Source organism: Gymnogyps californianus, chromosome 4 (assembly GCF_018139145.2).
Source record: "Gymnogyps californianus isolate 813 chromosome 4, ASM1813914v2, whole genome shotgun sequence".
Classification (NCBI taxonomy): Eukaryota; Metazoa; Chordata; class Aves; order Accipitriformes; family Cathartidae; genus Gymnogyps; species Gymnogyps californianus.
The window spans coordinates 65,727,667-65,755,568 of NC_059474.1; the positions used below are offsets into that span (position 1 = coordinate 65,727,667).

Sequence of the window (27,902 nt, forward strand, 5' to 3'; positions counted from 1 at the left end):
AGACATCTTCGGGTGTATGATTTTTTAGGGGTGAGGTCAAGGCTTTTAGATGCAGGAAAAACATCATTAACAGAAGCAGTAACAATTCCACGTTTGGGATCAGACGTGCATCGTGTTTAGATGCAATGATTTCACGACCCTGAATGTTTAAAGACTTCGCTATCACAAATCCAGAGTTTAGTTTTAAATTAGAAGACGCGGTGGGAGTTAGGGCCTGCTGCCACTGGAGGGCTGCCTCACCACGCGGAACCAGGGTGGGCTGCTCTGTTCCCTCAGCCTGGGGGGGGTTACTTCTTTGTCGTCATTATCCTGTTGCCAGTACTGGAAGAAGAAAAACGAGTTTGCTAGCGTTTTATACAACAGCTTTATATGCACATAAGTCATTACAGTTTGTTGCCACAGTAATCCTATACTTTTTTTTTTATACTTTTGACATCATTATCACATTTTCAGCAATAGTGTTTCTAAAAACAGTTCTGTACAAAATATTTGTAGTTCTGGTACCATCTAAGATTAATAATGTGGACACCACTACACTGGCAACAGGGTTGTTCCTTGTAAACTTTTTTGTAGTTTTCCTGCCAGCCGTTAACGATATGCCTCCAGAAGCCTAAGCACAAATTGGGGGGGGGGGGGGGGGGGGGGGGCGGGTGTGCACAAATTGAAATACAACAGAAGTGTCTGTCTTTCAATCATATTCAGACCCAGTACCATTTGACTTCCATCTACAGGGTCGGCAGCAGAGCTCCTCCCACACCGTACAGAATCCCAGTGCGTTTGCTGTAACCTTATTTCCCTCCTGAACACACTGTCAGCGTGGTCCAGATGCATGTGATTTACTCACAGGCTGCACCCATGGGTGCTAGCACTTTCCCACCAAGAGGAGAAATGTATCAGCTGGCAAGCAGCACTGTGAGGCTACTCAGTTTCACACTCCGTGTTACTTTGTGGAAAACTTGCCTTTTCTTTTTTTTTCCCTTAAGTTTTCTTGTTAGTCAGTACATCCATAGAAGAATCCATCTGGTTCCAGAGAGGGAACCTGCACCTCTTCTTTCCACCCCTCCTAGCCAGAACAAGAGCCACAAGGGTGACCACATCCTTGCACAGGGGCAAGGGCAGTAGCAGGGTGGTACGGCTCACGGCTGTAACACAGGATTTTCCCTGCTGACAAAGGCCTCCCGTTGAGAATTCTACTCTGCAGAAACCAAAAAATACTCAATGTTGTAGTGTTTCCCCACAATAGCATGCTCCAGTCATACTATAAACAAGGTGCTTTGAAGTACAAATTTTTTATTGCAATGTTTCATTATTTACAGTACCGTTCACTTTGTCCCTGGGTGCTACCAAAGTGCAAGCCATTTGAAACAGAAAAGCTAAATGATGGTAACTCAACAGCAAAACATGACTGTGCCTTATGCTCATACTGTCCTGCCTCTTGCTTGGTACTGAATGCAGAGAAGTTTGCTGCTCTCCCTGGTCACTTGGAACAACCTGGTAACATGAAACTTTGGTCACAAAGGATTGTCAGTTGTTGGTCTGTTCAAGGTGATGCAGGAACAGGAATCTGCAGTCTTTCCAGCTGGACTTTACTCGGAATTCAGGGTTTCTGACTGCGTAACAAGATGCCTTTGTAAACAGCACTGTCAAGTCCCTATTTCAATTTTTGATGTAAGTACTGGTTTATTTCCAATTCTTTTTGTTGCTGATTCTCTTTGGTTTATGTAAGCTTTAAGTCATCTACCTGTTTTGAGGCTAGATCTTCCTGGCTCAGCTACCTTAAAAGAGCCAGTACCTCTAGAATTACCACAGAGTTGCTACGGGATACTGAAATTGGACATGTCATCTCCTAGAGTTGCATTTAAAGGTCTTTACAAAATACCGCAACTCTTATTATGTTTCCATTTCATATAAAAACAGTGATTCAGACACTACTGAAGCTTACATTTTCACACACTATCATCTCAAAGTTAGGACAAATTACACTGGTTACTTCAGGAATGATCTCCCAACAGAAATGTGCCTTTTGGGGGAGGGGGGGTAGTTACTACAAATGTTATTGAAGATTTGGGAATTCCAGTATTCCAGTGGCTAAACTCAGGTCAAAAATCTTTTCAGCTTTCTAACAAGTGTATTAGCTTGTGAAAGTACTTTGAAAGACAGGTTTCATACTAAGTACCTGCAATTTCCACTGCTGCCAGCAGTCCCTTGGGAGGTGGACAGTGAACTTCTCTGCTCCAGTTATCTGAGTGTGCAACAGGGATGTCGTTACCTTCTAAAACTTGAGACGCTTTGTGTTACAAAGCTCTTGTACAATTAGGAAATGTTTAAGACTACATTCCTGAAAATAAGTTATATTACATGGCGCTCGAGTCCTCCAGAAAACATGTAGCAGGGCTGTTGGGTAAGGCTCAGCAGTACTAACTGCTGCTCTCCTCACCCCATGCCTGGTTTACAGTTCAATAATGAGTCCTTGCAACAGATGCCTCAAATGATTCTGACATTACAACTTCTCAAAAATGGGATGATTGCAGCTCTTGGCAGGTTTTCTCCTGTGAGTCACACTTTTATTCCATGTTTTCACAGGCTTTTCTGTATCATTATTGATAGAAAGCCATTAAAAGCTTTATAGTTGTAGAAGGTAACATTTTCCCAAAGAAAATGTATCGTTTTTATTTCTTAACCTACCATACAAAACACGGTGTTTAAAAGCTCCGCAGTGCCTCCCTACTATCATTCCTCTGGAATTTGGAGGAGGCAGCACAGCTCACATGCAGTCAACAACGTTGCTGGATCCTTGGCCCACGTCCCGGATTTGGCTGCTGAGACAAGAGCACACAGCCACACCCGCCCCTGCCCTGCAGTGTGACACAGAGCCGACGAGTTCCCACCTAAAGAAGATGGCAGAGGAAAAAAAGTAAGTTCCTGTCCTTTCTGAGCAACTTGAAAGTATTTCTTTTCTGTGTCTGAAATTCCATTATACGGCCTAGCTGTTTACTCTGCACAAAAATACACCCCGCTAGTTTATTATTATTATTTCTCTGGTAAACTTAGTGCAAAATCAGACTGAAACAACCAGAAGAATGTAGATTCTCACTGAATGAAGGGAAGAGGACAAGGGATGGAGAGGAGGAGGAGGTGCTTAAATATTTACAAGAACCACCTAGTGGCATAAGCAGCACTCCTGCATCGCTAGTCATGGATATTACTCAGTTATTACCAGGAAACAACAGATAGGCTCCTGCTGCACACTATTTCTATTATGTTGTGTTTTCATGTACGCAGATTTCATTGTCTTATTAAGCCAAATAAAAAAATTTAAATTACCTATTCACTATGGGATCAAATGCTTCCACTGTATTCAGGTACGCGTTGCCATTATGACCTCCAACTGCAAAAATTTTACCCATCAGTGTCGCTATGCCAACGCCACCCCTTGGAGTTGTAAGCTCTGCTACGTATTCCCATTTGTTACTGCGTGGGTCAAACCGCTCCACCGAGCTCAGTGGAGAGTTGTCATCAAAGCCACCTGCAAAGAATCATCACATTATCAGTTTTTAGCCACTTCTAGTGCTGGTGATATCCAGGACTGGCATTAGCAGGCTATTCTCAGGATTCAGTGGGCTAGTGTCCAGCTCTAAAAATTCATTTATGTGAATTTTACAAGCTCCTAAAATTAACAGCTCTCCCTCCTGTCACCGTACAAGCATCACCAAGGGTGACAGTTTTCTTCTACTCAAGTTGTAAGGAGAGGTATTTCTATTATTTTTCTCCTTGAATTCATCTTACACATAGTTATAATGAAACAGCTTCTAATTTGGAATAGAAAAAAACTAAAAGACCAGTAAAAGGATGGTCTTGATCTTATTTTGGCTTAAGCAAAACACACTCTTGCAGTGTTTTCAAATTACAGCATTGCTGAATACTTGAGTAGGAAAAAAAATCCTGAGGTAAGACTTGAGTGATGCATTCCCCTTGCTGCTGGGGCAGCTGTCAGAGGAGCATTTTACTCGAAACGTTTTTAATCGCTTATGATAATACACAGGGCAGAGCTCTGCAACTATCACTATGGCACACCTACCTGGCATCTTCCTCCCTCAGGAAAGCAGGTAAATGCAAGATAGAGCAGAACAAGACAGGCCTAGGACAACGGGCTGTGGAATAAGTGTAATCACCGTGCGAAAAAGCTACTGTTGTCTACACTCAGTATAGAGCAAGAGTGCTTTAACAGTGCGTGAACTTAAGAATCATTTTCCTAAAAGGAAACTGAAGATTAGTGAGTCTCGAGAGGATTTTCTATATAGACATATTGTCCTGAACAGTACAGCCCTCCTGAAATGTGGGTTAGGAACTGCTTTTTATTTCCTCGCTAACATACCTTCATGTGAGTGTGCCCTGGTTGTGCTTGCTTGCTTCTCCTGCCCAAGAACACAAAGTACAGGTCAGGTCTATCTGTTCCCCAGTTCCTCTAGCAACAACAGCCTCTGCCAAATGCCAGCACTTGGCAGAAACAGCACTATGAAATGCCATATCCCTACTCACCGACAACGTACAAGCAGCCGTGGAGCTCACTGACACCATTGCCAGCTCTTCGCTGACCCATCTCTTTCACTTCTATCCACTTATCCAAATGGGGATCGTATTTCTCCACACTGGAAAGAGATGCTACACCATCATTGCCACCCACAGCGTAAACATGATTCTGGAAAACAGTTGTATAGAGAAAGATTATTTGTAATGTGTATGTATTTACTCAGCTTGTCATAAGCAATGTTAAAATTATAGGAAAACATGGTATATCCATACAGTCCTAATTATTTACTTTAAGAATTCCAACAACAGACTTAATTACCTAACAACTTGTAAACGCTATCTTCCAATTAAAGAAGTTAAAAAGTTACGTAGTGTTGCAGATATCTTGCAGAGTACACAGATGCATTCAGTACCTTTAAACATAGTAACCATGACAAACCAGTCTTCTGAATGAGACATGAAGCATTAGCCTGATGTTGTTAGAAGGGTCCTGGTACTTGCTCCCAGTAGCTCAAATACTGTTGAAGCAGGGAGTGCAGTTCCATTTGATACGAGTATTAGCCTAAATATCCTCACCTTTTGCACAGTTCCATAGGATTTTGATGACCAGAGGTGCTCAGACCCACCAGCTGCATTTTGTTTAAAATCTTGTGTTCTGCCTTGTAAAAGCAGATTTGAGAAGCAGGTCGGTTCCTCAGTTGGCCCCGACTTGGGAGGAAACAGTCACTTACCACAAGGGCTACGGAGCCAACTCCTCCCCTGGGAGTGTTCATTGAAGCAACTGCACTCCATCGATCAGAATCAATGTCGTATCTTTCCACATCACTGAAGCAAGTGTTGTCATCTAAACCTCCTATTGCGTAAATGGGGCCACCAAGGGAGGCAAGAGCGATTCCTCTCCTAAGAAAACCATAGGATCAGTACCTCAGTGCAAATCCTTAAGGAACAGTAAAGACGCATCAAGTGCAATGTTACCTGACTGGCACCTGTTTCAAACTGGGGGGAAAAAAGTAATGCAAATTTAAAAAGTGAAGTTTATAATAAATAATGACCAGTAACTGTGGCTGGCCCTCTGCACGAGCCTCTGGGAAAATCGAACGATACAATGGACTGCTAAAAACTACACTGAGAGCAATGGGGGGTGGGACATTCAAATATTGGCACACATTTAGCAAAAGCCACGTGGTTAGTCAGCACTAGGCGATCTGCCCATCGAGCTGGCCCTGCCCAATCAAAACTTCCATGTACTGTAGAAGAGGATAAGGTCCCTGTAGTGCACATGAAGAATATGTTTGGGAAGACAGTCTGGGTTACTCCCGCCTCGGGCAAAGGCAGACCCATCTGTGGGATTGCTTTTGCTCAAGGACCTGGGTGCACTTGGTGGGTGATGCAGAAGGATGGGCAAGTCCAATGTGTACCTCAAGGGGATTTGATTCTGGGTGAGAATAGCCAATTATTTAATTGTGTGATGTTAATTGCTATATAATACTGTATGTCATCGCTACTATGGTTGCTATATGCCATATGAACGGTATTACAGTAAGAATTACCCAGATTAATGAAGAATGAATTTTGATGAAACCAGACAAGTGCAGTGGTGATGGAACCAGAACTGGCTTCAGCATGCAACAATCCAACACCACACACCATCACTCCTGCCCTGAAGGACTACTATGACAGATGGAGCCCAAAGTCATGGACTAAATGAACTCAACAGACATTTTAAGAGGGATGGCCCATAGACTAAGGGAATGATATCTGTGAGTATATATTAAAAGACAGGAAAAGTGATGGTGATTAATTGGGATGTATTGGAAAGTGTGGGACCTGGGCATGACGTAGATGGCACAGAGTAAGGGGTTGGTACTGTCCTGGTTTCAGCTGGGATAGAGTTAATTTTCTTCCTAGTAGCTGGTACAGTGCTGTGGTTTGGATTTAGGATAAGAATAATGTTGATAACACACTGATGTTTTAGTTGTTGCTGAGCAGTGCTTACTCTGAGTCAAGGACTTTTCAGCTTCTTGCACTGCCCCGCCAGCGAGTAGGCTGGGGGTGCACAAGAAGCTGGGAGGGGACACAGCGAGGACAGCTGACCCAAACTGGCCAAAGGGATATTCCATACCATATGATGTCATGCTCAGCATATAAACTAGGGGGAAAGCTGGCTGGGGGCTGCTGCTCGGGAACTGGCTGGGCATCAGTCAGCAGATGGTGAGCAACTGCATTGTGCATCATGTGTTCTGTATATTCTAATTCTTTTATCATTATTATTATTTTCCCTTCCTTTTCTGTCCTATTAAACTGTCTTTATCTCAACCCATGAATTTTACTTTTTTTTTTCCCCAACTCTCTCCCCACCCCACTGCAGGGGGGGAGTGAACGAACAGCTGTGTGGTGTTTGGTTGCCTGCTGGAGGACAGTATGTTTGCAGCCTCCCATTAGAGAGGCTCTAGAGTTTTATCTTAACTTCACCTCAGCTTTCCCAGGCACCTGTATGTTACTGTGTGATCCGTGAACAGGACTGTTGCAGCTAGACTATTTTTAGACTGCAAAAAGACAAAGCTCCTGTTTAAAAAATTTAAAAAAAAAATCAGGGGGGCATGGAATACTCTTTTGATTGAATGTCACCTAAGGCCCAAGTCCTCTACTTACATACTTGGATATATGAGATTGTCTTAGTTATTTGATTTCTATATCTCAGTACTGAATTTTACACCTCCTGTCTTGTTTTATTGAATCTGATGGAGAATCAAAACCTGCTGGTTTTAACTTTGTTGGTATAGCTGCTGCTACAATTTGGGAATGATTTTTGGGGGGTGATATTAATACATATTAAAAGTTAAACCTGGGCTGGATATTAGATGACGAACTCTAGCAAGATTTAATTGCAATTTCTTCCATTCTGTTATTTTCTATTAAGTCTGTGTTAAAATAGTTGTCAGAACTTTTTCTACTGAATCTACCACTATAAGAGTACAATCAGTACTACAAAATGAAAAGTATGGGCTAGAACGTAAGCATTAAGTTTCTGCTTTAACTACCAAGACAGGTGATTTACCATTTCACTGAGAACATTCCTGTCTCATTACACAGAGGGCAGGTTTGCAGAGACCTAGGCAGGAGCAAGGGAGGCACAATCTTTCTACAGAACAAACATTGTGGCAATATCCTGGGCTTATCTTAAATTGCCTCAGCAGATAACATAGACACCATCAATGGTGGCAGTTTTTTCTCAACTAAGTATTCCGACACCACCTCCGTGAATGGGAGGAGTGGAGCGCAGCCAAGGCACAGCAGCCCTTTCATTTACCAAGGTACTGAGTAAGAACTGTCACAGAAATCTAGGGCTGATGTTTGCCAAGAATATGCCCTGGAGTGGTGGCAGGAGGAAGGAAGAGGAGCAAGAAGCCACTTCTGGGAGTCTGGGTCTTCTACTTTGATTAGGTCACAGCTACAAATAGCTTTAGGACTTAGCCATGCTCAGTATTTTACTCCTACTTGTACATGATGCTTTTTAGAAACAACAAATAACGAAATGGAATGTGGAATTAAGGAGGTTGATTTAAATGACAGCAGAAACAAAAATACAGATCTGTGAGTCCAGTAGCTCCTTAAAAGAATCTTAAATGTCAAAAGGCAAAAAAAATGCTCAATCTGACTTTCAGTGTTTTAGTGCTTCCAGCCTTTTGTGGCAAAACCACAGGCAGCTATTGGTTTCCTGGGCATGAAGTATTTCACTGTGCATATTCTGCTGGCAGTTACCTTGCTCATTCTTAAAAAGAGCAAAAAACTCACAGAACCAGTTAATCAGTTTCAAGTTCTTTATCAGGCATAGCATAAAGGCCCTAGATATCAGAATGTAAGCACAGCTGGAGCAGAAGAGCTCTCTGCTCCAGAAGCCAGCCCCCCCAAAAAAAGAAAAAAAGAAAAGGTTAACGGAGGGACAAAAGAAAGCCAAAGCATAATATACCAATGTTACCAACCAGGGCCTCTCCCTAGAGAGAGGGATTATGCAGTTTTGCACTGAAATACTTATAGTTTGTTACACACAACTTTGTCCAAATATGTGACGTATGCAAGTATGTGGTGCAGATTTGTGTTTGCTTTACAGCTACTAAATAAAAGTGTTTGATAGCACAAAGCCCCAAAATAGGAAAAAAAAAAAAATTCCTAAAAATAACACAGTTCGGAAACCCAAATAAAGGCAGGACAGACATGATATTTTTCAGCATCAGCAAGAAACGATATATCACAGACTAGGACTTAAATTTTAGATCACGGGACACATACCTCTTCGTGTTCATTGATGCCTTCATCATCCACTTGTTTGTGAGAGGATCGAATACTTCCATGCTTCCTAAGTGTTCATTTCCATCATGTCCACCTACTGCATAGACTTTACCTGAAACACGTACACATCTTTCAATACAGAGATTGCTTGGCAACATTTCAGTTTTCATTTATGTAATATCCCTGCCTACGTGGAGACAAAAAGCTCAAATAAAGGTTGAAGTTTTCAAATGTTTTCAATATCAGGATTTTAATAAGTACAGACTTCATATTTTTATATGCTGTATTCAACCAGAGATCTGTTCTAACATGGACTTTTATACAAAGCTTAAGATACGTAGACAAAAAAATCTACCCATAACTTGAGTACTGCAGGTCAGATCAGTTTTGGACATTTATATCAGTCTCTCCAGATTTTCTATAGGGAAAATAAGATCTCTGTCCTGCTGCAGCAACACAGCTGTACTATGTACAAGGAAAAGTTGTGTCATGGGTGCTAAGCTGCTCTGGACTGCATGGACCTGGTTTCAGAAGATGGAAGAGTTATGGTGTTAGTGACTTGCCTGTACGGATTTAAGTATGAAGGGAGCTAGTATGAGTACTAGCAAATTCTGGGTGACTCTACTGTGTAAGGCCATTTCTTTATAAATGGATTAAAAAAAATTACCTATTAAGGCAAGAGGCTATATACAGTTCATACAATCATAGAATAGTTTGGGTTGGAAGGGACCTTGAAAGGTCATCTTGTCCCACCCCCCTGCAATGAGCACGGACATCTTCAGCTACATCAGGTCACTCAGAGCTCTGTCCAACCTGATCTTGAATGTTTCCAGGGATGGGGCATCTACCACCTCTCTGGGCAACCTATTCCAGTGTTTCACCACCCTCGTTGTAAAAAATTTCTTCCTTATATGTAGTCTAAACTCTTTTAGTTTAAAACCATTACCCCTTGTCCTATTGCAACAGGCCCTACTAAAAAGTCTGTCACCATCTTTCTTATAAGCCCCCTTTAAGTATTGAAAGGCCACAACAAGGTCTCCCCAGAGCCTTCTCCAGGCTGAACAACCCCAACTCTCTCAGTTCGCAGTAATGTCTTTTCAGTAAGCATGCTTTCAGATTGTTTCAGAATCAAAAACCCCTTCATGGGGAAGAAGCTTTACTAAACTGAAGAACAGCCAACAGTTAAGCCATTGCAAGACAGATTTATTTAGTAAAAGTACCAATTCCAGCAAAAGGAGAAAACAAGTGCCTTTTGAATAGAGTTGCTTGAATAGGATTACTGACCTCCCACAGAGATCACACCCACATGCCTTCTCCTGCTGTTCATTTCAGGGCCGAAGAACCAGTTGTTCTTACTGATAGAGTAACATTCAATGCTGCGAAATGGGTCACCCGATCCACCTCTACCACCAACACAGAACAGTACACCTGAAGAAGACAAAACAGGTTTCCAGAAAACTAGCAGGAAGATGGGGGATAAAGTTGTATAGTGAACTGAACAGTTGCAGAGTGAACTGAAAATTACGTAGTTTGGGAGAAGTTGTTTTTCACTTCAAGGGGCGTGGTCATTGCCCTGCATAATTGGATGCTGGATTTTGGCCTTTGCTTGGCATGCTGCTATGACAAGTAACTATCTATGCTCTTGCAAAAACAATGCATATTTTAAATATGCTTTTTGTGATTTTGCTTAGGGAGATGAACATTGTTTGTTAATATAACAATGTAAAAATTAGGATTTGCAGTCTAATATTCAACACTCACTTTCGGTGTAGGTTAGCCAAAGAGTTTAAAAGTTAAGCTCAACTTTCTCGCACCAAAAGATAAGTGTCCATTGTTTTCGGTATAGCTTTGAGCATACTGCCTGGTCATAACATACTTAACAGTTAGAGCTTTAATACAGAGAGAGCCGATCAGGATAAATAGTGCTTTAAAGAAAGAAAATGACTGCTAAAGTTCTGCTAGGAAAACACAGCATGTTACCTAATTACCAGAGGTACACAATAGCTTCCCCAATTTTGCATTGTCATTAACAACCATTTATACCAAGCTATCTAACCCTGCACAGATGTGCCACCTTTTCTCCACACCACTTCCTACTGGATAATCAGACACACATTTAATTACCAGCAGTCTGCTTCCTTGGTGTTGTGCGAATGGAGTACTCAAAGTCTGGCACTGCCCTGCTGCTCAGGTGAAGGTGGTAGTTTCTTGCTTCATCCAGCAAATCCCTACATTTTAGATTCTGCTTGACAATCTCTTCCTTTGCCACAACACCCATAAGGAAACAAATGGGCAAGAGAGGCAGCCGTACCTGACAGAAATGAACACAGTTGGAGTAACTGGCTCAACTGACTGAGTCTCACCATTTACAGTGATGCACGCATAACAGATGGCAGCTTCTGAGCCAGCTGCCAGCCCCATGCTCTTCACTAAAAAGAGTGGCTTTCACATTTTTCTTCCAGAGTAACAGCGACATGAGCCGGGTTTTTTTTAGTGACAAACGTTTGCTACAACTATTTGCATTTAAACAGCAGTGGAGAACTGTCCCTTGGCCCAGGCTGAGCGGAGGAAGAAGTGCCGCTGCCTGTACTGCAACTGCATCTGCCCGGCATGACACAGGCCGCATCTGTGACTTCACCAGGATATCCTGTGCCAGGTTAGTCTGCTGAGGGTATGCATTTTCAGCTCATTGCTATGCCAGTGTAAGAGGGCTTTCGCTAGAATGGTTCATTTTCTTTGGGTGGCAAGTCAAAAAGGAAACGCTGTCAGCATGATCTAAGTGTCTATTAAGGAGGTATTGCTAGTGCAGTAACACCTTTCTCTAGCGTGGACTTGACAGACTACAGGATTAAAAAAAAAAAAACCAACATTGAGAGCTAATTGTTTCTAATTGTTTCCTTCCCCAAATCCTTCCTGTGGTTCCCCAGAAGAGAGCCGGTGACCAGGCTAAGGAATGGAAGGCTCTTTCTGGGTGAGGCTACAGGCGGTCACTGCTCAGAGCAATCCCAGTTACAGGGCAGATCTGAAATAAGGTCAGCCTCGCCAAGACTGCCTTAAAATGTCCTCCCCACAGTCATTTATTTCAGCAAACCTTTCATTTGTCCTTTGTGAGAGAAACAGTGAGGAATATGAAGTACAATCAATCGGGTGCAAAGGTGGGACAGGTGTCAGCAGGGGGGAACTGAAGTAAACCACCATCTGACTTCCTAAGGTTTGGAGTCAATGCTGTCAGGCAGCTCCCAGTTAGCTCAGCAGCAATGGTGAAGAAGTCCAGTATCTCCGGTGCTTCTCAGAGAGCAGGATGGTGCTGTTAAATGGCTGACAAGTGTCCCTGTCTTCAAGTAAGCAAACGTCTCTGTCAGTTCTTCCTTAATCACTTGCTTTCAGTACCACTTCTTCCTTTACTTTGGCCCAGCTCATTTTAGGCTGATTAAAAGCACCACCGTAGCCCTGCTAATAGACTCATGAGGTTAGTGATGTGGTAAGAACTCAAGGCTGACAAATTCAGAACCTCATTATAACAGCGAAACCCGTAAGGCTGATTATGATGTGGATAATAACTGTCAAGAAGCCCAGTCATGTTTTCTGCTAGCAATAATGTCCAAATCAGCTGATGGCTCTATATAATCTGGCAAACAACCCATATTTACAGGAAGGGGTTTACTTTTTCATTGCTTCGTTCTAGACTCTGATTTCCATGAATAGAATAAAGCTGTTAATCTCATCTGCTAGCACAACTGGGCAATAAAAATCAATCTAATTTTTTTTTTTTAAATCTCAAATTATATTGCTTGTAAATTTAATTATAGTGTACTAAAGAAGCTTTCTGTACCAAAAACCTCATGCTAGTCTAGATGAAACTGAAGGTTTTTGGAAGACAGTTAATAAACAGTTGTGATCTTTTACCAGGAAATGTGAAAAATGATGCATGAAGACAATGACAGCAGCATGTTAGTGGACTGCTCGTTACTCACATGATGCCAATATTAGCAATTCTGCCAAATGCAAAATATTCAAGTTGGAGTTCAGTGACAACTGAAACAGCACAGTTGATCCTACCTGCTAAGATACACAGGGCATTTTGCAGTGCGTGGCATGTACCTCCCTCCTCCCCAGCACAGGTTCTCCATGCCTGTCTCAAATACTGTATTTTAAACTCCCATAACCAGCACATGCGGAGCTTGAATAACTGAAGTACCTAATGCTTTGACACGAGGAGATCTGATGGGTGTTTAAATTAAAGTTCAGCTGAGTGACCTTTTGATACCTGTATGTGTTTCTTTCAGAAGCAGTGGACTATCATCAAGTCTAGATGATGAAACTGCAAACTGCTTTCGGATCCTACAGGTAACCAGCAGTGCTATTCTAGTGAGCATTAAAGGGTCTAACATATGTTTCCTAGCCTGCTCATAGGGCTAACACAACTTGGTCTTTTGTTAATTAAATATACGGAACATTCTAAAAGTAGCACGACTTGATGTGATACATCTCCATTACAGTTTTACTTTCCTAGCCACGTAAAAAACCTCCTCAACAGCTTTGCTCTCCTTTCTTAAGTACAAATAGTTACCAGCAGGGGAAGTGAGCATTTCAGGCTGTAGTAGTATGAAACCAAGTGAAGTGATGGCTTTATGTTCTCCACTATGTGTAAATCTAAGAAGTTTCTGCTCTAACACAGATGCAGCTTTTTGTTGGCTCCCCACCCTCTAGCCATGAGCATAAAGTGAGTACTCTTCTCTCTACAGAAACTGGAGAATACGACTTCTTCCTGATATTCAGGAGATCTAACCTGCTTCCACTGTCAACTCACAACTGTGACCACCAGATGAGGCACGAACTGCTAAGAACATTTTTCATCTTGAGAGCTACCTAAGTACAAACAGTTGATGATAGAACTAAACCAGTGACGAGACAGGCACCTGGCACCTCGGTCTGCCCTACCTGCGCGAGTATTTCATCCAGCCACGTAGCATGATGCTGTGGATTGGCTAGCAGCCACTTGATAGCAGCGTTGTAAACTTGCTTTTCATTTTCAATATTCAGGTCACTGGAGGACAGGAGTTTATGGAGGTGCTGTGGTGACACGCTCACAAAGTCTTCACACTCCACCACTTCTGTAAAATGTTCGCAAGCATACTGATCAGCCATGTCCATCAAGTCAATGCGGTTGTGACTCTCTGCAAATGCCCTGACTGCCAGGCAGTTGGAGGGATGGAAGTGCAGCTTCATGTATTCACAGCACGCCTTTGCTACCAGTTCCACCTGAAGAATGCAAGCAGCGTACAAGAGAGGCTGGACGTTGTCCACCGTCAGAGTAAGCCGGGAGGAGTACACAAACTTCACTAGGTCTTCTATTGCATCGCCATCGAAGTCCCTGATCTCGATCAATGTCTGCTTGGCTTCAGCCATTTCCGAAAGAAACATGGCTCTGAAGTAAGGTATAACACAAGCTAGCACCAGTTTGTGACAGGAGATAAGCTTTGAACCAACCTGAAAAAAAGAACAAAAAAACCCCCAGTCTTTTACTGGAATGTCAGTTTCAGCTATGAAAGGACGGACAGTGAAGCTGAAATAAGAATTCTGAACTCGATATGCATTGAGCTACTGTATTTTGCTTAAACAAATTAACTCTATCTGCCCTGTACTTCTGACATTAGATCAATGTATCCCAAGCAGATCTGAGTTGTAACTTGGCCACCAGAGTAGGGCAAGGCCATAACACAAGGAAGCAATAGCACTGATGCACTGAACTTGCTTTTCTTTAAGAGCTGTGTCCTATTTTTTTAAATGAAACATCCTTAGGAACCTTCTAGATACATCTTGGAGACAGGAAGAGACTGCTAGGCACCTGTCTGTTTTATGTGTATTCAGAGACTTTAAAGGGGGGAGGGGAAATTGTAGATTGACATTTTTAGACTACTTAATTTAAACCTCTGGACTTTTACTACTGTTGAGGAATTGATAATGCTGTTTATAGAAGCAAATTCATGTAAAACCACAGTAATAACAGCTATTACAGGGATTATTAAAAGTTACCAGGCACTTCAAGATTTTTAGAAGCTGTTTAGCCACAAAAGATAGAGTATTCCCCATAAAGACAAGGTATTTTTCAAAATTCTGATCAGAAAGTGCAGAATAAGTTTTTCACTTACAAAATTCTAGAATTCAATTACATCAAAAGAGAATGTAAATATTGAAGGTAAATGAACAATCCACTACTTATTTGTGTTACAGGAGTGCTTTCTTACAGCTTTTGTCATTCTGCAGTCTGCACTAACATAAAGGGATGGCTGAGTTAAGCAACCAGTTTCCCTGACAGACTCAAATTACGTGTTCATTTTCAGGTTAAGGTGCTACAGTGAGCTGTCTTGCAATTTGAAAAAAAAGGATATTAAATTATAAAGGATAATTTGGAGTTTTTTCTAGCTCTGATTCAATACATAGTTGCTCTACTCTTTTTAAAAGTGTGTATTATCAACACAAGTGTAACCTGCCTGGTGAGCAGTAAGTTGAGTACAGAAAGCAAACACACATGAAAGAGTACGCAGATGAAAAGAGAGGAAAAAATGGATGATTCAGTGTGAGTTAATTAGATCACTCCACAAGGAACAATTCATAGATCTGCCAAATGACCAAAAAACCAAACCAACAGGAGAAAAGCAGATGGTATGCATCTGCCACTCTCAGTCTTCTAACAGGGAGCTGTTCATATGACAGTAGCAGTACAGTAGGTGAAATTCCAGATTTAACTCTTTGGAGCACAGGAAGTCTCCCTGTGTGCTCCCACGGTTTATCACTGTTACAGTATCAGCGCTCCAACTAATAGTACTGATGCAAAAAGATGCTACCAGCTGGTCTGCTATATCAGGGAAAGCTCCTAAGTCATTCTCACCTTCAGAGATTTTATTCTGCCCATCATCCCACTCTCTAATTAGATCTTTCTTTTGAATTAAGTGGCTTCACTATTTTACCCAAATCTGCGTAATTTTAAATATCTAGCATGTTCTTGGTATTTTGAAATCAGAGTTCCCCTCCAGTTATTAACTGTCATATTTTAAGAGCCAGCAGTTAAATCAGTAATTGGTCTGACAACAGCAGTGCCAGAATTGCTCACTATGAGAGGTCACGCACAAAAGCAGAAAGTTCAGTAGGGAAGTAGTTATTCTTAAAACATGAGAAATGCCTGAGCACTACAGAAAGAAAAATCAAGCCCCCCGAAAATTCTAGTTCAAGATATAGTTACCAGTTACTTGAAAATCACTGATTTAGGAAGCCTTACAGTAAGATGTACATAGGTTGCTCTAGCCTCCATAGATTATATTCTCTACTTGAGGACTAGAAGCCAAGTCATGCAATCTAATATTCTTAAATTACCAAAGTAGCTCCACACTCCATATATACAAATGAACATTAATACAAGCCTACCTTAGGGAAAGTTAAACTGCAGCCACAGTAAAGTGTATTTTCCAAGCCAAGTTTCCCTAGCAGGAATATATATTTAACTATGTTTATAAAATAAGACTCTCTGCCTTTTTTGCAAGGGCGGGTGGAAAGGCAGAAAGGTGAGGATGAGGTCAAGAAAAGGGAAGAGGAGGGTTGTTAAGAGTTCCAACATGAACCTTCTTCCCCCAAACGCCTTTTAAAGTGACAGATGTAAAAAGACCTAATGATGAGCTCTCAGGCAAGTTCTGTTTCATGGCTCTCATGCTGTCTGGAGCAGCTTCACTATTGTCATTCAGTGTCCTATGAGCATTAACTAACTCAATCGTTATGAGCCATTGGACCTATGTGCTGCTGCATCTAGTGCCTGCTCAGTGCCTGGTGACAGGCAATTTAATATCTGCTGTGAAGCAGAACAGACAAATGTTCTTGCTTATTCTACTCCTCTTGTCCACTGAGGCAGAAATGAGAGAAACCCTCTTCCTCTCAGAGATTTCCATTGTCTCCCAAGCATTTTAGAAAGATGAGATGCCTACCAGGGGGGCACCAGGGACACACATCTGTCAAGGATCTTCCCTGTTAATATCTAATAGTAAAAGTGGCAGGTAAACAATTTCTCCTAAAGGCATCTGTCATTTGTTCTTGGTATAGGAGCTATGCTTCATCTCTTTTTCTTAAATAACTATCTTGCACTACTAAGATGTCCAGCTAAGAATATTTGTAGGTGCTGGCAACCACTGTTATGGATGCTAGATATAAATTTATTGTGATCAGGGTATAAGTAACATACAGCTGAGTTACAAAAAAAAATGCATTAAAGCAATGCTACGCAAGAATCATAAAGCTGGTTTCCTCCTCCTCCTTTACTCTTTGATCAGCTGTACAACATAATTGTCTGGGGGTTGTTTTTTTCTTTCTTTCTTTCTTTGAGAATGCTGGAAGTTAGATTTGTTCCAGAAATCCTGTTTGCCAGGAAAGATCTAGCAAAGCAATACAGAATGCAAAAACGGAGATAAATTTGGGGATGAAAGCATGTGAGAACAAAGAGGCTACAAGGAGCTGAAATTGCACAATAATATACTGATCAACTGTGGGAACTTGCTTAGAAGGCAAGTTGGGTGAGGTCAAAGACATGTACTTTCTCTCTCAGACTGTCAATATCTTACGTGTTTACATTTCAGTCATAAACTTCCTAAATAAGAAAAAAACCCACGAATATATCTAGAGATGCCTCAGATCCAATGGGTATTCTATGGCTTCCATACCCCTGCCCAAATTCACAGCCACCTCCAGCACACTTATTTGTAGCTTAATCTTCAGTTAAATGCAATGGATGTGTGGCAATATCACCTTCAGCGTAACATCGCAGAGCTCTCCAGCTTCAAAGAAGTGAAGAAGAGAGCTGTGAAAATCCTTCCAAGCTTCATTTGCTTCAAATACAAAGATGTCATCTTCACCGTCGCTGTTGGAAGACCTAGTTTGCTGCTGCTGCTGCTGTTGCTGCCGCCTTTTTCCCTTTATCAGATGTTGTTTTGCCTGCTCTGGGACCATGGATTCTGAAGCCATTGGCTGTTTCTTCTTTCACTGCCACTGAATCTTCGAAAACTCCTACCAAGACAAAATCCAGCCCATCAGGAGTCAAGTCCTAAAACGCAGTTAAGTTCTGTTCACCTTCCTGTTTAAAAAAAACACAAAAAAAGCAGATGAGACATTAGGTACTGCTAGTACCTAACACTTTGATTACATGTTATAAATACTACCTATAATCTTACTTGGGGAAAGTGGGAGGAGAAGGGGGGGAAAAAAGACCCACAGTCAAGAATCCTATGCAGGTACCTGTAGGAAAAGCCGTTGTTTGTGAACGTGCTGCCCACACTTCTTGAAAAAGACATGAAAAAGAAAAGGCAAGGATGTATCTTCCAATATTCCTGATCTCACTGCTGTGGATGGCAGACAAAGAGAAGGGACATGGCCCACAGACAGCTGTACTCGTTTGGTCCCTAAATAGCATCTCTCATCACTGCTGCCACAGACAGACTATTGATCTGACCCTGACAGGTATTTTGTACATACTTATTACTCAGCTTTCCTAGGTCTCTTCAAAAGCTAAAGCAATCCTTAAGTGTTTTGTGCATTTATGCAAATGTAAGCAAAATACAAAAAGCTGCTACAGAAATAGAGAACAAGAATTTACACTTACAGAAAAATCTTGGAATGAAAATTATTTCCTTTTATCTAGCAACCTTATTAATCCAACAGATTGATACTTAAAGTATGACAATGAGTGTTACGCAAAAGTCTGCTCCTGCTTGCTAGCTTTTATTTTAGACTGTTTACCCAGCTTAGCTGAAGATATTTAAGGTATCTAATATTTATACAGCTTGGACTAAAGGAATCTTAGTTATACTGACATCACAGCTTTCCCAGGGCTGAAAGACAAATCAGGGATACCACAGACAATGGGGGGAAGGCTTTTTCTGCTTCTGTCACTCAAATATTTTACTCTTCCTGCTACTGTGATCTTCAGTTAGGTTAAGCTTGAAGTCTACCTTTTTATTTGCAAAAAAAAGTTAAGCAGTAGGGGAAGAGAAAATTTTTTTCCAGTTTCGTAGCATATTTTAAGTTTCAGCTCTGTGTGTCTAAAAGTCATGAAAGCCAACTCAGTGAGATTTAGGCTGTGCATCCACATGCTTTGTGGAAGATTATGAAGTCCACAAGAAAAAAAATGAAACACTCTTTGAAAGCATGGAGTTACTGATTCAGCTTACAAGCAAGAGTTCTGTTAGATTTTGGCAAGGGAAGCAAATGAATTTGTAAGGTTTTAAGACAAAGTCTGTGGATAGCATATTTAGTAGTGTGTTTCTCTCTGTCGTGGTTTAACCCCAGTCAGCAACTAAGCACCACGCAGCCGCTTCCCCCTTCCCCCTCCCAGTGGGGTGAGGAGGAGGAAAGGGAAAAAAAAGTAAAAACTCGTGGGTTGAGATAAGAACAGTTTAATAACTAAAGTAAAATATAATACTAACAATAGTAATATTGAAATATAATAATAATAATAGTAATGAAAAGGAATATAACAAAAAAGGAAGGGGGGGAGGAAAAAAAAACCAGTGATGCACAATGCAATTGCTCACCACCCGCTGACCGATGCCCAGTGAGTTCCCCAGCCGCAATCCGCGCCGCCCGGCCAACTCCCCCCAGTTTATATACTGGGCATGATGTTCCATGGTATGGAATACCCCTTTGGCTAGTTCGGGTCAGCTGCCCCGGCTCTGCTCCCTCCCAGCTTCTTGCACACCTGCTTGCTGGCAGAGCATGGGAAACTGAAAAGTCCTTGGCTTAAGAGAAGCGCTACTTAGCAACAACTAAAACATCGGAGTGTTATCAACATCATTCTCACACTAAATCCAAAACACAGCACTGTACCAGCTACTAAAAAGAAAGTTAACTCTGTCCAAGCCGAAACCAGGACACTCTCTTACACTGGCTACCTTTGGTTTTCATGTTTTCTGGTTAATTTATTATGCATTCATTCTTCATTCTACGCTAAGAGTTGATGATTGCTGTAGTTCAGTGATTTCTGCTCATGGACGCTGGTGTTGGAAGAAGTGGACTGACTGAAGTAAGAAAAAATTCTTCTACAATAAAAATGTAAGTCACATGTCTGGGAGCAGAACTGATTTTCTTCTGGGGTATTTTGAAAGTGTCCATGCCTCTTACTAAATTTACAACTCCTCATGTATCGGTACTGGAGAAAGAGGAGGAAGTGACTTGAGGGCGATCATACTCATTTCTGCTGTAGGTCACAGGGTTGTTGCCAGCTCCATGTCCTGTGCAGTGACAAGGCTGTTGGCTGCACTGGGCCAGGCAGGTTAAAGCAAGATCAAACGTGCCTAGAATATTCACTAATGGTGCTGGAAGCAACGTAAGTATTCTTCCTTTAGAAGATATCTAAGAGAAAGATCTTACTTCTTCCAAAACCACAAACTAGCTCAAAGATATTACGGATCACAGGATATTTATATAGTTTATAGCAAGGAATACCTTTTTCTGCTGAAAACTTAACTTCTTTTATGCCAGATTTGTCGAATAACTATATTAAGATGTTTTTCTAGTTTGTTAGGAGGAAAAATCTTGATATTTTGGTTCTCTTAACTTCAAATTAATCCTCCACTACTGGTACTCACCACCTTTGCTTTGTTTAACATGCCCTTCAAAGAAGTAACTATTACCATTGAGATATGAAGCTAACACAGAGCTTCAGAGGCAACCCACTGAAGTTACAAAAGTTAACATAGACAAGCAAGAGGAAAAAGAGAGAAGGTGAAATGCTGTACAAGGGTTTTGAAAAACATCATGTATTATTCATTCAGAGGTAAGATATAGCCTACACTTCTAGGAAACTCTTGCTTATTTTGGTCCTTAACTGACACTCTCACTTCACCGCTCCCTAGCTACTCACACCTAACAGTATTTTTACAGCCAAGTAGAAACGCTGCTTTCAGACAGAACTGCCACTGACTACTAGATAGTTCACAGCTCCCAAGTCATAAGGTTTTTCCATCTGGCATATATGCTACATTTATCCTCATGCTTTAACTGCAACTGCACATATACTTTCCAAAACTATTCTGCGTCTCACTGTGAAAGAGGCTGATGGTGTACGTTTTACCTATTCTGGGTATGCCATTGTAAACACCAACACAAACCCCACGAGTCTTAAGATAAATCAGTGCTGCTGTGGTGACTTTTTTTTATGTTTTAAATAAACTGAGCAATAACACAAGAGCCAAACATAACTGATTTTAAGCAATGCTTTTCATCTGCGTCTGATGCTTATATCAAATGAAGCCCTTGAAGATGCTCTGAGCTCTCACCTGTAAGAAAAGAAGTTGAGCGCATATTTGGATTTATATACTTAGTACATACTACGTACACACTTGATATTGCAGGGGAAGAAACTAGAAATCACACTAGAGGAGACCAAGGCCATTACTCAGGCACATAGCCATAGATAGGAGTATCACATGTATGAGGAAGCTCTCAGTATGGCAATATCAAGTAAGTGTATGGGAACATGAGAGCAAGTCAGTTACTGCTCCTCAGGTAAAAAGAAGCTTCTGCGACATGTTAAAAATTAACATGTTTAATATAACCTTAAGGAAATACTCAGGTAGCAAGTCTGACACACTTCAGTTTCATTTTGATGAGACTTTCTGACAGACAATAATACCTTAGATAAGATTTTTATTCTTTCCCCAAGTCAACAATTCAGGAGCATCTTGTTTCTGTGATACATCTCGATCAACCAAATCTTTTTAGATATCTATCCACAAATCCTCCACTTGTCTTAATTATAGCATCTCACAGTTTGAGTGTTCAAACAAATCATCATCTACTATGGAAAGTACCAGCTGTAGCCATGAGACAGCTGTAAAGCTAACTTTGAAGTAGGGCCAGGTCACTGTATATGATTTGTTGAATTTATGAATTATATCATCTATTTGTGAAAATCCCTTGATTTTTCAATTGGAGGTTTAAGGTAAGTCAAGAGCCGCCACCATACTTAACTTCTGTGAAGAGCCAGTCTTATCAACACAGTGCACTACTAGAGTTAAACACAAAGAGAAGTAATATTACAGATGTAAAACACAATATTAAGATAATGTATTGAAGCGTGAGATAGATACAACCTATCATGACCCAGACAGAAGGAGAGAACAGATGTTTCATTTGCAGAAAATACTGGTTTGGGCTGATCTGAATGCTTAGCTATAGGCCTTTACTGTTCTCGGATTTTAAACGGAACAGAAATGAGTTTTAGTAGCGCTTGAATCAAGATACTAAACTCTGGAAATCTGAAGGTCATGCAGAAGTCATGAAAGTCAGTATATTTCAACTCCAAACCTACTCCTCCTCCCAGCTTGAAATGGAATGGTAAATAGTTTTGTCATTGCACAGCCTTAAAGGGATAGCATATGAAAAGAGCAAGAAGTTGAAATTGTATTTTCACATCTTTAATTATATAGAAGTTCACTAGTTTAAGAACCACTAGCTAGGAGGATTAATCAGCATTTAGGTTAGTGTGCATGATGCTCTGTTAATTATGTACTAAGACTCCACAAACTGAGAGAGAAGAGCAGTTTACAGATTTGCTCCCCAAATCAACAGTAATGCAACAATAACATCCAACTACTTGAGGTTAGTTTAGTAGTGGGTGAATGCTGCAGACTTACACACAGTCTTTCCTCCCTAGAACAAAACACTGCCGTGGCTGTTCAAAACCTCAATAACATGTGCTCCCTTTTCATCTTGGCATTAAGTCTTCCAGCCTCGGTACAGTCTAGTATTTTGACTACACTAAGTGTAAGTGACCATCACAGAAAGTGACTGACTCGAAGGAAACTAAAGGAAGTGCCTCATTCCTAACATCATCTGTTATTCCTTGTAGACAGCTGCTTGACACTTTCTATGAAGAAGTAACTGTCTCAATAAAAAAAAACAAACCACACATTGTTTATAGCTCACTATTGTTTGCTGAGAGCAGCTCAGCAATTTTCTTGTTCAAGTTAAATATTTAGAAATATTGATCATGTCTGCTGTTCCCAGAGTGCAGCTGTTCCAGACCCCAGAGTTGGTGTTCTGGTCCTCAGTGCTGGTCCTCAGGCAACAGACCGAGGATCCCCTCCTAGCTATTCCTCACTATCAAACTTAAAAAAGCAAGCAGGGATGGGAGGTCAGAGCACAAGCACGTTATCTTGTATCTGCTGCAATTAAGATAACAGTAACATCCTGAAGTGAAGCGATTTTGATACAGACATTCTAGCTAAATCTGAAACTGAATTAAGTGTAAAATTCCTCAAGTCGCATAGAGTACGTATGTTCAGTAGAGGTATAATACCTCAACTTTGAAGCAAAAAGAAATGGAAGACCTTAGACAGTGGCAGGACACGAATGAACATCACTCTGTTTTCCCCTGTCATGAAATTAAGCCCCAGGAATCCTGGTCGACAAGCCAACCTAGATGTTAGAGTACATGGCCTCCTCCCGCTGTCAGGTACCTTGGGGGACAGTGCCCCAGAAAGAGGGGACCATCCTCATTCTTCCACTGACACAAGGGAGGAAGACATTTCAGGGATACAGAACAGAAGCAAAATCAAGACTCCCACTATAACCGCAACCAGGCAGTGTTCAGATGAGAGGTATGATGATAACCGTAAATCCAATGCTCTTTATGAGCAGTGGTATTGAAGTTGGGAAGAAGGCAGCAGAAGTCCAGGAGAAATCAAGATACAGGTGAAGTTTCACCAACTATCCTGTATGTAATTTTGGTTACCCACCCACAAGACGAACAAAAATCACATCATGATCTGTGCAGAGAAGGACACTTAGCTCACTCAGAAAACAAAAGCACCTTTTAATTGAAGGAGACGAGAAATTTGCCTTCTGTAAATGCAAAGTTTGTAGCCCTACGAGCAGGGAGGTTTTGGAAGTGACTCAAGCACAAACAGACTGCATCCATATAAATATATACAAGTTTGTACATGTCGCTGTGTAAAACTAACTTGTCTAATATAGAGCCTGATGAGTCTCTGCGGGTAATTATGCGCTGGTGCTGCTGACCACAAGATTAGATAAGCATATGCAGTGACAAGATCTTCTCCAGTTTAATCTAGCTAACAGAACAAGTCTAGCTGTTGTCTTGTGTTGTACTAAGGAAACTCGAACATTTGAAAAGAGGGCAGCTGGCAGAGCTAAGGAAGAGACAGAGAGAGAGAAGTGGGAAGGGCAGGGGGCAGCTGCAGTGCAAACTGCAGCCAAGCAGCAGCTTTGGCAGGGACTGCCCAAGCAGCTGTTTGCTGTTCAGTCTGGTTACAGCTGCATCACCAAGAAGGAACATGGGGGGAAAAAACTGACAGACGAAATAGTGTAGAAAAACCTCAGTGCTCTCCCCTTCTCCATTCACCAATTCCATCAGAGGAGTTATGGAAACCTCCTGCAAAACTGCTCAGATGGCCATGCTAATTAGGTCAAATCAGACAAGGTTGGAAAACATGGGAAAGTTCAAGTTACACACTGTATTAAAAGCCTAAGCCTACTTTACTTTTCAGCAGAAAGTTAATTTAACAGGAAAAAAAAATAATCAGAAACCACACATCTAACTGGTTTAGCTTGTTTAAAACTGCCATGCTTCCTTTTGTAGAAATTAATTAAAAATTTTCTTAGACAACACTAATATAAAATTTCTAGATCCTTTCAGTATTTCGAAGGTTCTTTGTAGCAAAAACTGACATGCATTATTGTGTTGTGTTACTTGTCACACAGGTAGTTCAGAAAACAGTGAAATGGGTACAGCTGGCACCATCCTTCATCTGCTTCTATAACCAAAACCCCATCAGTGCTGTAGACACACAAACAGTGAATGAGGACGGCTCTTTCTTGGAAAAATGCAACAGAAAAAGGGCAGAAAAAGTGTTTTGTAGAGCATGAAAAGCATAGTCAGATAAAATCTCATTTTGGAAATAATTCTGCCTGGCAATCCCTTAATCCTGTTTTGAGATAGCTTCTTCCCTGCTTCCTTTGATTGAACGCATGAATATGCTCAACAAAGTTCTACTGAGGTTTAATCCCAGTTTCCATCGAACACCAGAAAGGCCAACCGTCTTCTAGGCTTTATGGGATGACAGGTTGACAATTTTGTTCAATTTTACATAATCAAAACCAAACAACCAACCTAATATGCCATGATTTACTTACGCTTGATTTACTTTTGCTTCAGAACAATCAGCAAAACCCATCAGAAACCCCAAAATAGCAAAGAAGGACTCTGCTTTGCAGATACAGGTGTAATTAAGAAGTGATTTATTTATGCAAGGTAACCTTGGGAATATCCAAAAAGTAGAACACAAAAGAAAAAACACTGCAAATCAGTGCAATTCTTGGGAGCACAGTGAAGCGTTGACAGACATGTAATAAAAATTTTAACTAGTACTTTACATTCGTAAGAACACAGAACAGGCCCTTACCAAGGAGAGGCACTATTGTCTTCTCTGATGGACCTGATTAAAAATAACAATAGTTTAATGGTCTCCACAACAGTGGAGGCCCTTCCTGAGTAGTGTTAACAGAGAGCAAAATAATTCCTAAGTCAGTCATTTGCCAGCTGCCCTTTATCCTGGACATGTAAATCAAGGCATGGTACCCACCAGAGCATCCCAGAACTGTAGCCAAACACCATTTCCCATACACCCACCAGCCCCATCCTCTCGGGGCTCTCTGCCTTAGCTGCCAACCATCATCATATGCTCTCATCTAGAGTTGAGATTCACCGAGGCTGCAGCCTCACGTTACACTCACAAGTCAAACGGCTCAAACCACAAAGCAGTATCATCTTTTTGTCCCAGAGCTGTAAGGCTCCTTCAAAATCTGTCAGAAATCAGGAGGGGGCAGAGGTAATACAAGATAAAAGGCTTCATAACCCAAGAAGCTACAACTATTGATGCAGGAAATTATTACAAAATCTGTTTGGTGAAGCCAGCTAAGGAAAAACTAAGACCCTGGCTAAGGTAGTACTATGCTGCCTTGCATCAAATTACTGGCAGTAATTACACAATGGTTGTGTCCTCTTGTGACCACACTGATTAAACTTGCTTTTACAAATAAATGGCCAACTAGAAAACCGGATGCCAGGCTACTGACATCTCACTAACAATTTATAAAATAAACCCGGTCATGAGTACACTGCTAATCACATGCTGTACAGAAACTACAGGTACAATATTAGCATGTTACAAAGCAGACACACTTCTTACATAGCATGACAGTTCACCCAGAGATTATGGGGAATCAGCCCAAACTAACTCAAAAACCTCGGACTCAATTGCTTAAAGAGGGTGCCTGAACCTTTTACAGCTTAACCTCCATTACAAGCAATCAAAGCCATATGTGACACACCTGCTGTGGTTTTAACTTGTTAACATTTGATGAGCTATTTTACCTGCTGTGGTACTTTTCTATAGTCATACACGTGTGAATTGTTTCTTGATTATACTTCCAGAAGCCTTTGCAACAGGCACAGAAAGCCAGGTATCTCTGAGTTTTATAACTTCTACTACTGCAGAATACATAGGAATAACTAGGCAAAGGAGGAAACACAGATCGGTGAACTAGGAGGCCCTATTTGGTTTGTGAACTACCTCCACATCCCTTATGGATAAGAGCTTGATTAACTGATACTTCCCAGCAGCCAGTAAGCAATCGGCTTGAGTGGAGATGCGAAGGTAGAACCTTCCTTCAAAGCAGGAAGGAAACTCAAGCAGTCAATATAAAGAACTGGTGGAGTTCTGGCATCTGAAATTCTTGTTTATCTGAGAATGAAGGAGATACTAGTAACTCCTGAGGCTCTCCCCAGCAGCAACAGGTAATTTCTTGCTGTTTTTTAACACTAGAAATATTTGGTTTGGGTTAACTGAAGTGACTCTACTTATCCGTTACAAGATGTTAATAGTAAGCTGACCAGGGCACTAGTTTCTTGGGCTGCGGTCTCCATAGTAGTGAATTACATGCAGCATGTTGAAATGTAATGGGCTCCCAGGTCAGCTTATTTGTGTGGTTTTGCCTCTGTGCTTGAATTGCAACTAGAGCTCTGTGAGCGCAGGACTCCACGGGTGTCTCCCAAAGAATAAGCCCTCTGATGCTGAGGAGAGGCTAGCCCAGGCAGCATGCTAGCCTCCCGTGCTCTTGCAAGGGGCATAATCCAGCCCTGGGTGATTTGCACCAATTCTAGGTTAATTTACAAGAAATGCACGCTCGGTTTGGGTCTCTGACGCCGGTCGTGGCAATAGCCGTTTGCAATGAAAGGGAGCCGGGCCTGTTACCATCCCCCCGCCCCGCGGCCGAAGGAGCGCCCCACAGGAGCGGGGTCAGGGCCGCCCTGCTCTCCGGCTGCCGGCGCGGTGTGAGGCGGACAGGGCCGTTTCAGGGGTAAGAATGGACATGGGGGGCTGCAAGGAGAAGGAAAAACCATCCCGACCGAGCGAGCCAAAGCAAGCAGGACCGCTTCCCGTTACACCTGAGGGGAGGGGGGGCGAGTTACATAAAGGCAGGGGCAACCCACCATGGCGACGGCGGGCCCTGACCGAGGACGAGCGCGGTACGGCGGCGAGGGGCGGCAGCAGGAGCGCGGCCGCGGGGGAAAGGCCCGGGAGTGGGGTGCAGCCCTCCCACTGTGGGGGAAGGGGGGGGGGGGGTTGGCCCCGCCGGCTGGAACGAGAGACCCGGTTCCCTCCCGGTGCCCGCCCCGCTCACCTGCGCTGCCGCCGCCACGGACAGCCGGGGTCCGGCGGAGTGCCGGCCGGGAGCAGGGGGCGAGCGCCCGCGCGGGGCAGGGCGCCGAGCCGGTGCGCATGCGCGGCGCCGGGGAGGGCGGGGCGGCCGCTGGCGCTATGGCCCGCTGCCTGGGGCGGGGGGCGGGCGCGGGGGCGGCAGCCCGCCTTGGGGCTGCTCAGCTCCGCCGGCGTTCGTGACGAGGTCTGCGTTATGCACGCCGCTCCGGCAAGGCTCTTCGATTTAGTGCTCCTTCCACCTTGGGCCTGTGACGTTACGAAAACCCAGCACTTCTCCTCCCCTCCCCCCCCCCCCCCCCC

At 42.2% G+C, this 27,902-nt stretch overlaps 1 protein-coding gene and 1 long non-coding RNA gene across 2 annotated transcripts in view; one reads left to right on the plus strand and one right to left on the minus strand.

Annotated features, from left to right (window-relative positions):
- Positions 1 to 1,286: 1,286 nt before the first annotated feature.
- KLHL8 (kelch like family member 8) lies at positions 1,287 to 27,614 on the minus strand. The gene is made up of 10 exons (XM_050896254.1): positions 27,565 to 27,614; positions 17,611 to 17,935; positions 13,762 to 14,310; positions 10,945 to 11,131; positions 10,105 to 10,248; positions 8,821 to 8,932; positions 5,262 to 5,430; positions 4,540 to 4,699; positions 3,325 to 3,526; positions 1,287 to 2,888 (listed from the first exon to the last, which is right to left on the minus strand). Exons 2-10 carry the CDS (start codon positions 17,824 to 17,826, stop codon positions 2,765 to 2,767), a joined length of 1,863 nt encoding a protein of 620 aa, XP_050752211.1. The 5' UTR covers positions 17,827 to 17,935; positions 27,565 to 27,614; the 3' UTR covers positions 1,287 to 2,764.
- The window catches only part of LOC127015981 (uncharacterized), a 34,806-nt gene continuing 33,540 nt past the window's right edge, over positions 26,637 to 27,902 (plus strand). Inside the window, exon 1 of the long non-coding RNA XR_007766407.1 lies at positions 26,637 to 26,677. This is a non-coding gene — a long non-coding RNA (uncharacterized LOC127015981). The remainder of the gene's footprint in view (positions 26,678 to 27,902) is intronic.